Below are 12499 nucleotides of genomic sequence, written 5' to 3'. Positions count from 1 at the left end.
TTCTTTCGGTCACGGGATTATCTTTTGTTGCCGGTTGTGGGTTGTCTCCCTCTCACGCACGCACGCACACACAGGTAGCCTGCCTCCCCTCCGGGCGCGGGTTCCCCCACCACGCTACCTGAGCTGTGGGCTGCGAACTAGCTTCACCGAGCGGCAGCACGAGACAGTGGAAAACTTTCAGGATTTGCAGAAATTGCAGAAAATAAATCTCGGAATTTAAAGCGATGACTATATGTTTTAAATACATGAATTTCTTCAGAAAAAAATTATCTTCTTTTCTAGACTTGTACTTTTTTTCTGTCATTCTCCTAAGCAGTATAAAATGGCCCCAAAGTTGGACAAGTTGGTGGTTTTTTATTTCATATTTTGATAGAAAAAAACAAAAATGCAAACGTCTATGCACAATTCGTGTAGTATCTTCTCGTGGGTGAAAAATTTTCCGATTCGTAGTGTCAATTAATAAAGTCCCATCATTATTTAAAAAACATAGTGTTCCGCTAACTTCTGATGCTACTAGGGAGGCCCCTTAAGCTCATCCTGGCAACGAGTCGATTAGGTAAAGGAAGAGAAGTTAAGAAAATGTAAGTCTTTAAATTTCACTTAGTCGGTCGAGGCCCAAGCGGCTGGTGAAACAGCAATCAAAGTACTTTAAAGAAATTCTCTGTTTTTCGGAAAATAAACCCGAATAGTTATCACAATGACTAAGAAGATTTAAGTTAATTTTTATGGTTTCGTTAGTTGAGTAAAAAGGAGTATCTTTACGTCAAATATAAGTTTCTGACACTCCCCTGATGCTTAAGTAAGTACAAAGTAAGTGTATCATGTTTATTTAAATATTGTCAATTGTACGATTACTTTATCTGATGTAAACTCAGTTCCGAAATAATTAATTGCAAGTTTAAATATTCTGTTATTGTCTTGATAAATGTTTATTTTTATATAATTAATTGTTAACTTATTTTAAATTCAATTTTCAACCCTTAAGATACGTAAGTAGTCATACCCTGGAAATTCTCGTACAGAAAAGAAAACCAGTAGACTCCTAGAGTAATAGAAATTCCTCTCACTTCACTGAGTGCTCTACCAAAATAAAAATAAAATCTTAATATTTATGAGTTACATCATTTTCCCTCCTAAGAAAGAAGTTTATACTTGATCACTACCCATTTATTATTTTTATCTTAATACTACCCATTAAAATATTATTTCCTGAACAAATGCTTTTATTGTGCTGAGACATGTCAATTATTCAATGTAAACTAAATTTAAAAAGAAAACAAAAATAAAAAGTTGACAGTTCAATTAATAATTATTAAAAATCCTTCATACTAAATTTTTTAGTAAATGCATAGGTATTCCAATTTTTATACTTACAATTCAAATATCAGCACCATTTCATCGTCATCTTCAAAAGCATCATGAAGATTTATCAGTTTAGGATGATGTAACTGATTCATGATGTCAATCTCTTTTCTTATTAACTCCTTTTCCATTGCATGTGTAACCGGAATAAACTTAGCAGCAAAGATGTTTCCAGTTTTCCTTTCACGACAACGATGAACAACGCCAAATGCTCCGGTACCAATTTCTTCCAGGATATCGTACAAGTCATACACACTAGTTGTTTTGATATCCACAGCTTGTGGAACATATTTGGAGTAAATGTCAAATACTGAAATAAAAAAAATATATATATTAATAGATATACAAATATTTATATTAATTTTATTGATGATAGTTGTGATCTAATAAATCTAAGATAAAGTGTTTTATATTATACTGTTACAATTTAGATAGCTGTGTCATCAAAAGTCTAATTATCAAATAAGTGAAAAAATTCTCCAAATATATATTTATTTTCTGTCACCATAACATTAACTTTTTTTTAAGACTGTTTTAACTATCTCCATACAAAATTATATTTAGATGGCGGTTAGCAATATTGACCCAAGTGCCAAAACACATATGTTGAGACTTTACATTTTGTACTTAACAATAGAAAGATGTGTGTGAGTGGTAAATAATGTGAGTGTATTAATTTCCACCAGTTTTGGAAAAAAAAAAAAATAAATAAAAACATGTATTCCATATAAAATGTTCGACCTTTTTTCAGCTTTTGTCAATTTTGATCGAGAAGGACTGGTTTTTGGGCACCGACTAATCTAGTTGCTTCAGAAGTAGATTACATTTTCAACAATTTGAGACCAGAACAGTTATTATAAGAGCAATATTTTTGGAGATACAGACAGCTTTTCAAAGTTTGGGCTATTTTTCAGTTTACATGATTGTAAGCAAAAATTCATCATTTTCAGTAAATTTATGTTTCTGAAGGCCTAGTTTATTGTTTGAAAACCCCCTCCCACCCTCTTAATGGACTCCGGTGGGGTCTCAGGGGACCCTAAAGTGGCCCCCTGCTCCTAACCCCTTGAGCAAAAAATGAGATATTTGTATAACTTTACAGGTGTGGGGTTGTCAAAAAATCAGAAGTACTGACAATTACTTATGCTGTCTTTTAATTCTTGGAATGATCATTATAATCATTATTATATATATAAAAAGACATACTGAAGTGAAATAGGTAGATGGAAAATATCTGAAAATCTAACATATTTATTTAATTTGGAGGATGTGTTTATTTGATCAAATTTTGCCCGTTTTGATGGACTAGGTTGGTCCAAGATGTCATCTCCTGAGATTACAGGAGGGTTTTCATGAATGTGAGATGGGCATCCACAATTCTTCATTTAGTTCGTCTTCATCTCTCGGGTCATTTAAGATGGGTGACTAATTCACACCAAATGCAAGCTCAGGGACGTTGTCACATGACACTCTCTCGCAGTGGCTGCAAACTACGGAGCACTTGAGCACAATTATTAAACCTTCCATTGCGTGGAACATTCCAAACCTATCCAATGTTTTTACATTAAAATCAGCATTGTCGAATGAAAATTGCAGGAAGGATGATGGCTCCAAGCAGAGATTGTCTTGTCGAAGGATGGTGAGGTTCCAAGAATTGAGGTATTAAAGTAAGATGCTGCTAATCCAAGTGTGGACATTAAATCAATCAGATGTTTTGATCCAACTTTGTGATAAAGATAAATGCTGACTCCATGCAATAATGAGGAAACAAATGAATGCCTGAGGCCTCACTACTGCTACTACTGCATGTACAAAAACAATATACTTCAGTCTATGTGTATCTAGGCAGTATCGTTTGTCTTTAAAATTACTGTTTCCAATGTTAGTCACAATATTTGGGGATCACAGTATTTACAACAGGAAAGAAGTCACCTGAGGGTGGAAATGAAGTTGCTTCAAAAGGTTTTGCATAAATATCCCCTCGTATTACATTGGCAGCTGCCTTAACCACACACAATCTCTCTTATAGAGGATCTGAATGTTTATCATTGTACCCTTTCGTGGGATCAAAGGACCACTTCCTAACGTTATTCCACTGTCAAGATGGCCCCTCCTTTTCCCATGCATAACACACATAGTTATCTAGAGCTACAGGCAACAATTACAGTTAGCTGGGTAGTACCTAGTATAATACCTAGGTAGCACCTATATTTTGATTTCAACAGATCCCCAAATTGCCCAAATAGTGGGGGAGAGGGGGATTACTTTGGGATACTCTGAGACCCCAGTAGAGTCAATTAGGTGGAAGGGGGTTTCCTATCAATAAACTAGGCCTTCAGAAACATGAATGGTACTGAAAATATGTATCTCCAAAACTATTGGTTTATAATAACAGTTCCGGTCTCAAATTGTTGCAAATTTAATTTACGCCAAAAGTAAATCGAGTAGTTGGTGCTGATAAACAAGTCTGCCGAGGTCGAAAACTTGGATTTGACATTCCCTTTGCATCATTAACATCATATAAAACGATAAAATATACCTGATTTGATGCATCGTTCACCCCATTTTCATGTCTAATTTGACTGGACTAATAGATTTATAATAGAAATGTTTGGAAATTATATATTATATCAGTTTCTGGTTGTGGCACAAGTATCACTATTGCTAATTGCCATCCAATCACACTTTTTATCTGATTAGAAATGACACTACTAATTAAACATCACAGAAACATGAAATGGTTGGCAATTTAGGATACTGAGGTAGCTACGCATCAGGTAAAATAAGTCCTTGTTTAACGGAATAATTATTCCCACAACCAAGTATTCAAAACAGTTTGTCCCATATTATTATTAAGAATGGAGCATACCAATATATAGTCTCCTGCCATTCTGCAAGGTGTCCAACAATATTTATACATAAATTAACCTTCGAATCTAGTATTTAATATCAGTGTATTATATGTACGTAAAGTTAATCTTATTAGTGTTGAAATTTGTCTAAGGACACCCTAGAAATGTTAGAATTTTCAACCAACACGAAAATTTTATGTAAAGCAGTATAGAATATATAAACATACATAAGTTTAGATCTCTGGATATTTGATACTGAAGCAAAAATATATTTATTCTATTGATAACCAGATATGAATTAAAACTTACCATACTGGTCATAGTCATTCACTTTGCCATCTGCCTTTCCTCTGATCTTCTTACCAGTTTCATCGACTGAAAAAAATACATAATACTATATCAAAAAGAATATTAACTACCATGAGGATTAGATACATTCACAAAGAGCAAATTTAGATAACATGGTTTCTCAGGTCTTCATAAACAACACTGTCACAAAATAATATCTTATGAAAAATACTTAAATGAGTTTACCAATTCTTAAAGAAAATCTTGTGACTTTTGACAGAGAGATTAATTATTGCAATACAGTAGACTCCCCACTATCCTGGTGTGAATTATCCGGTTTGAGGGTTAACCATGGCATTTTTCACTTCTATAAACCATAAATACAGAAATAATATTTGACTATTTATTTTTTAATGCTGCAATTCAAGATGAAAAATGTTGCCAAACATAGGGCATGCAAAGTTGGTAAGTGTTAGTATGCATCATGAAATTTGAAACTGCTGGAGCAAATTATAAACGCACCCCTGTAAGCCATGAGCGCTTGTGTTCCACGTACCCTTGTAAACCGCGCTCAGGTTGGCACCAACACGGCATGGCTGTTCCGTGATTCACACGAGCAATAACTGGGCTGCATAGTTTCAAGGCAGCAGTCGCAACACAGCAGTATTTTTTCTGTCATAATCTTTAGAAATACTAAACGAAAACGAGTGGTACTTGACATACAACGAAAATTAAAAATTATCAACCAGCTAGACGTAAAATACGGCAACATAAAATATGGCTATGTTTTAGTGATATGTACTGGAAATTTTCCTGTAAATTACATATAACACTATAGTACTTATTACTCACAACCTTATACAGTGTTTGTCTAGATAGTCGGGATAGTAAAATTTTAACCCAACAGTTTTTTTTTCGACATTGCTTTAACTGTGTTTTCGGTTATCTGTGGACCCCTTGCCAGATATACCTAAAATAATCGGAAGTGTACTGTACGTACATACTTCTTAAGTAAATGACATGACTATATTGAGTTAAGTGTTTATGCAATCATACACCTATACAAGCCTTAAAACTAAGGAAAAATTCATACACAGTTTTAAAGATTTACTAGTTTTAAAGGACTTGAAGAAACACAAAAATAAATATATGATAACAACTGTGTCTCTCATATTACCACATGTACAAATGGGGTAGAACCTTTTGTATCAATATTCCGAACACGAGAGCATGTTTTCCTAATTTCAATTAAAAAATATAATTATCATCAACTGTAAATTGTGTGACAGAATTAGTCAACAAACCAATAGAGTTTGGTCTTCTGGACTGAACACCAGGATTTTTAAGCTGCGTAATGGCCATAGCACAAACAAAAGTAGCACTGCTATACAAGTGTAAAACTGGAAAAGACCAACCCCACAACCGGATTGGTTGCAAATACAGAATCATTTATAATCAATGTAAACTTAACAGAGCCGAAAAATAAAAGATTCTAATGCAGCCTGATCTCATTTTACAAACTTTTACAGAGAAATTTGATGCTTTCCAGACCAAGGATAGATCTATGTCATAAAGAATGGTACAAAACAACAAATGCTCATAACTGTAAATTCTCAGTTGGGAACAAAGAGTTTTTTTAATGTTTTTCAAGGGGCAAAATATGAATCATTCATTTGCATAAACTTCTTATTTAAATGTAATGTCCATAAACAAATTATTTTTAAGATATTAAAGTTGATAAATTATTGTCCTTAATAGTGAAAAATATAAATACTGTACTTAAACTAACTACACATATTATTGTATAACTGAGAAAACCATACTAATATACTGTGACTAGCATAAATTTTAACTGACGAATTCTTTTGTAAGCAGGAATCTGATGTATAAAAGAGGCAGATGGCCCGTCAATGGGTCAGATTTAAAAACCTAAAGTTTTTTGTTTATTGAGCAGTGTCCAAGCACTTAAAAAAAATACAACTAGGTATGTGTGGTCCGATAAGTGGAAAGCCTCCTGTTGATAAATCAGACTATTAATATTATTAATAATAATAATAATAATAATAATAATAATAATAATAATAATAATAATAAAAATTATAACAACACTTTTGAACACTTGCATGAAATTAAACTTCTTTCCTGTATCAAATTCCATTTAGAGTAGCATATTAAAAATAACTAAATGTTAATGACTCTGTTACCATATAGGCCTAAGTTACCTTTATATATATTTTTTGCTAATCAAAACGCCACTGTTTCACATGTTCAAAAATAATTGTTCCCATTTATGTATGCAGTACAAGCACCAAACCATGCACTCTAAAATAAACATTTACAGCCTCTGTTGTGACATTGCAGCTATATATGTATTATGTATTTTTGTAACATGTACATAAAAATTGTGTCTTGTTACATGTAGAGCATACAAAAAATAGGCACCCAATTATTAGTAATTAATAAATTTACCACAAATATTATCAGAAGAAAGCATTGATAACAAAGAAACTCTTAATTCATACAAACAGCCAATTAATGTAGAACAGGGTTTCCCAACCGGTGGAATGTGTACCACTAGTGGTACGTGGCAATGTTGCAGGTGGAACATTAAAAATAAACTTTGGAACAGAATCAGTGTTGAAGAGTACTTAAACTTAAAGTCAAATAAGTTCTACTGACCCTGATATTGAAAATTTGATCATGGATAATCAGCAACAAGTTTCCCAATAAAAATAGCTGTTTTTTATGAATCTTGATTTTTTGACTTAATATGAAATAATTGTCTAAAATTGTTTGTTAGTAATGTTGTTCAATTTGAATAAATTTTTATAATTGTTTGCTTTCAGAGTTATAAGTTATAAATAAAACTGCCATTTTACAGGAGACATTTTATTTTTTCCTAAATTTCGAAAATAACCATAGCTTATATAATATTATCTAAAACTAAAATATTAAGTATGCCTAGTGTGTAGTGGTACACCAATGTTTCTAAAATGTCAAGTGGTATGCAGTTGGTAAATTGTGCCAAGTAAATAATATAAACCCTGACCTTCTATAATATCAAATCAACCAAAATCTCTGTCTAAATTTAACTTAAAACCAAAAAATAAAGAAAAAATGTACTTTTAATAGTAAAAAAAAAAGAATAAATCATATACTACCAAAAAATAAACAAGAACCATATATATATAATAATTATATAATAAATCAAATCAATTAAACTTATTAATAAAATAACCTTTTGAAACCCCAAAAGAACAAACAATAAGAACCATAATTTTCATTGTAAAAGGTATTAAAATTAAATAAGGAAAAGGAAATAATAATCACCTTAATATACAACAACCAAAAATATAAACTATTGCTGTGGAATGTATTTTGTGGAATAAATTCTCTTGTGGCAAAAAAATGGTATCTATTAGGATAATAGTTTGCCAAGATAATACTCAAATGGCAATTTCTATAAACTTAATACGCTTGAACTTACAGTCTAGCTTAAAAGCAATTGAAATTTTTTATACTTGGAAATTTTACTTATTTGAGCACTACACTTGAAAATCTTACATTACCTTCATATCGCTTCTGCTTCACTGGTTTCTTGCCCGAGTCTTTGGTTGTTATCAGACCGCTAATGCTGCTCGGATCACTCCTCCCGTATATGTTCTCAGCGTAGACGCGGAACTCGTACTGGTGTCCCGGGCTCAGACCCGTGATGGCCATCGTCGTGAACCTCGTGTTCCCCACGCGGATCCAGCTGGTCATGGGGTGCTCGCGCTTCTCCACCAAGTAGTTGGTGATGTTGCTGCCGCCGTCCCACAGCGGGGCACTCCACGTGAGAGCGAGTGAGTCGTGGCCGATGTTCTCCACCGTGGGGAACCGCGGTGGGTCCGGCCGGTCTGTGCACAAAATATTAAAATATAAATAACATTAATTGGAACAGTTTACTCAGGCCAAGAGAGTGTGTGTTTCCCAAATATTCAGTTCAATTTTAATATACATGCTTTTAATAAATTGCTTTGTAACTGCCCAGCAGCATTTAGCATTCTAAAAGCCGATATTATGACCTCCGGCTAAATCCTCAGGTTAGCTAGCCTCTAGGTAAGGCTAGCCTCTGGTTAACGAACGAGGGGTGTATTATGACCCATACTTAGCCTGCGGTTGGCTAACCGGAACTTGACGAAGCGTGTGGTGTAATAATGGGTGTGTTGGTAATGAAATAAAACAGAATTTGGTAACTTTTGTTGCAAGACATTTATTTTTTCTGGTAGAATGTTAGTCAGCTGTTTGTTTGTATTGTGATTCGGAATATTTACAGCTGCAGTAAAGAAATATGCCGCGAACTTTATCTTGCAACAGATATAATTAAATTAACCAAAAACTACTTTGACGTCAAACCTGCTTTGTATTAAACCATAAAATTACAATTTACGACTCAAAACCGTGTGTTTTCAACTTTACTCTTGTATTGGAACTCATGATTTTGTTAGGTTATATATTAAGCCAAAACTAACGAAGTAATTCTATACCAACAAATAAACAGGGATGACATTTTTGCTAGAGAACACTTATTTCTTTCATAAATTTATTTCATAATCAAATAATATAGACCCCGTTTCGGGAAAATACTTGTCGATTTTCATTTCACTGGTGTAGGTTTCATTTTTGTACTAATAGTTTCGTATCACGTATCCAAATTAATCCGATCCTGATGGAATTAGTTTGTGGTATAGGATGCTTGCTGTTTTAATTTAGTAGGTCGAGAGATCCTAGATATATTCACTGGGGAAATAATTATGATTGTAAAATGTATACGAAAGAAATATATTTTTACAAGACCTGACATAATTTGTTTGCATCGTGATATGTTAGGTATTTTGTGTTGTGTACAGGATTTTTCAACATTCTAAATTAAAACAGCAAGTATAATGTAAAACAAGACCAACATATAAAGGGTCATGCCGATAGGATCAAGGGATAAACTTGGATACGGTAAACAGAATAATTCCAGTGCTGTTTTCGTTTTGCACTTGCGTGGCAGGTAGATAATAAGTACCTAATGGTTTGTAAGATAGGGAAGGGATAATTGGGTAACATTTATTTTCACATTCAATTGTATTCATTGAATTATAACCACGGCTGAAGTCGTATGAAGTGCATTTCATTCCCGGCATATGTCCACTGTATTACGAATAAAAATTCACAGATACAACTTCCACGAAAACACGCATTTTATAGGTACCTACCGGTAATAATAACCCTCGTTTTGCAATTAAAAATTCACTTATTTACACATATTCTTAAGCAGGAACATTAAGTTTATATACATAGCATACGTTTATGTACTTCGTGATCAATTAAAGTCAAATAATAATACACGACTCGACGAGAATAGAAAAGCGTGACTACACTTTCATGCCATGAAATTTTTAATAAAACTTTGACGAAAGCGAAGCATTTTACATTTAGTAATAAATTATTCCATCGCATCCTGCTAATATTCAATAGAATTCCTCAAATAGTCATCATCACTAACAACAACTAACCTCGCCTGATACATCGCCATTTTATTTTCTGTTGCTTAGCCTCCGGTTAAGCAGCTAGCGGCCGGTTCATCCACCCGCTAGGTTAGCCGGGACTTTAACTGGAAGGTAGACGTTAACAGGGAGTCATAAAACCGAAATAACAGCTAGCCTGCGGTTAAATTTTAGCCGGAACTTTAGCCGGAGGTCATAAAACCGGCCCTAACTCGTTCAAGTGTTCACAATTTTCCAAACCAAAAAAAAAAATACAAACAATTGGAAAACTAAAACTATGTCATATGTGTTTACTATAAAAAAACTGCTTATTATTGTAAGTGCAGTTTTGAAACAATTTGTTTGGAGTATAACTATGCTTCTAAATTCTTGTTCCATTAGGAGAGAATGGAAAAAAAAATTTTTTTTTTTCAACAAATAAAAAACACATAAAAACAATTCACAGAGAATGTATAATGCCTTATAAGAGTATCACCAAACCATATTTAGTGGCCCATGCTGCTTCGCCACTATCATTTTACTCCATTAAACCTCATAAATTATTTAAAATTAGTCCCAAAATGACCTTTTTGCCTAAAAAATAAATCCTCAAACATTTTCATATTGGCTTCGAAAAGAGCATATGTATTGTAATATTATAATGAAAACCAACCCTGTTAACTGAGTTATGTAGTTCTTCTCTTTCATTTATTGCAAATATTTATTGTGACAAATAGTGCAAATGTAATGGAGGAAAATCATCTTGATACACTCACTGACTGGACAAACAACGAAGACAGTCGTAAACAGTGAAAAATTTGTGTTTTTATACATAAATCCTTAGGAATCTTTTTGCTTAAGTATTTTTTTTTTTTAAATCTAGAATCCCTGAGAATATATGAAACTAATGATTTCTCTGAACAAGCAAGTATCATAGTCTCTCAAATTGTGATAAACATGGAGCATACATATATTTTGTAGGTTCTACAGAAAATTACTAGAAAATGTACAATAATTAACTTTACAACATAAAAAAAAAATTGTCAAAAAATTTACAAAGAATATTCCTTGTACAATGAAAAATATTTTTTGTCCATACAAAAATATACATACCCCAGATGTTTAAAGGAAAAGCCCTTGCTTTACATAATTATAAACAATAATTTTAAATACAAAATACATTATCTACATGGTTAAATTTCAAAAGTTTCTGAGGAAAACTGAACACATAAGGATCAGAAATATATTAAATGATAGTGAGTAAGATTTGTACATGTTTTTCCTATGTCACTTGTGCTGAGTGTACACAAGGTAGTAATGTTTGGTGTACATTTTGCAAGTTTTTAATAGCACTAAGCTCAAGTTATTCCCAGATGTATATGCTACACTACTTGAGCAATACCTTTTTGATACTAAAGAATGTTTTTCCTCCATTATGTTAACTGCATTTAACTATTAAAAATAATGAAGTTTGATTTATAATATGTTAATAAAAACAGACATGCCGCATAATACAATAATTAGGAACTTGGTCACCAAATCAATAGACTTAGTGGAAGTTAATATTTTTTTTTTATAAACAAGAAAGTCATTAAAGGTGTTCACATTATTATTTTTTTTTAAATTTATGTATAGGGAAGCACACATAAACCAAATATGGTCGACATAACTGGTAGTCGATTTGCATTTGATGAAGATTTTTCGATGCCATAAAACCCACAATATGAATTAAATTTTTATTACACATTAGTTAACTCTTTGTGAGACTGAAATTTGAGTTGTACATCTGATCATAATAATTGTGTATGATATTTTCTGGCTTGAAATCTGTGAATAGATTTTATTATAAACTATAAAGAAGCCTTGAGAAATAGTAATTCATTGTAAATATGTCAACATTACCAAAACTAGGATAAAAATAAAACAACTATCAAGATGTTCACTTACCGCTAATTTGAATATTTATTATTGCAGAGTCTGAACCAAGATCATTTTCTGCAACAATTCTGTAGGAACCACTGTCCAATTTACTCCCATCTAGGATGGTTAATACTGCATGCCTTTCCTGAGAAAAAAAAATTTCTTAGAATTATGAGAACTGTACAACAATTTTGTTATTTTTTACTGCTTCCTGACTTTTATGATTTTGATAATATTCTTTCTCACAAGACATGAAATATAATAAAAATATGTGAGCTGCTTCAAATCCCAGCAGAAGTGGCTTCAATCAGTGATTACAAGACAAGCACAGCTCCAGAGGGAGGGGGGACGGTAGGGGCAGTAGCCCCTCCCGAGCCTGAATTGTATTTGTTTTATTTTATTTTGAGGGTGTACTAATGTTAACCTAAATCATTAAATTCACGTGTTTAACTTATCTTTCATCAAAAGTAGTATGAAACTAATAACGTTCAGTATTTGAGACCATCAATTTGTACACATTCCAAGACCAATCTCTGACATACATCCTTTCTTTGTACGATGGCCCCT

At 32.8% G+C, this 12499-nt stretch overlaps 1 protein-coding gene across 1 annotated transcript in view; it reads right to left on the bottom strand.

Annotated features, from left to right (window-relative positions):
- Positions 1-12499, bottom strand: part of LOC134529473 (twitchin) — a 547023-nt gene that overhangs the window by 37218 nt on the left and 497306 nt on the right. Inside the window, exons 132-135 of the mRNA XM_063363606.1 lie at positions 11960-12077; positions 8069-8395; positions 4521-4586; positions 1375-1672 (exon numbers count right to left, since the gene is read on the bottom strand). Coding sequence (XP_063219676.1) covers positions 1375-1672; positions 4521-4586; positions 8069-8395; positions 11960-12077 — 809 coding nt within the window. The remainder of the gene's footprint in view (positions 1-1374; positions 1673-4520; positions 4587-8068; positions 8396-11959; positions 12078-12499) is intronic.

Source organism: Bacillus rossius, chromosome 2, assembly GCF_032445375.1.
Source record: "Bacillus rossius redtenbacheri isolate Brsri chromosome 2, Brsri_v3, whole genome shotgun sequence".
Taxonomy (NCBI): domain Eukaryota; kingdom Metazoa; phylum Arthropoda; class Insecta; order Phasmatodea; family Bacillidae; genus Bacillus; species Bacillus rossius.
This window is presented reverse-complemented; position numbering and strand designations above follow the sequence as displayed.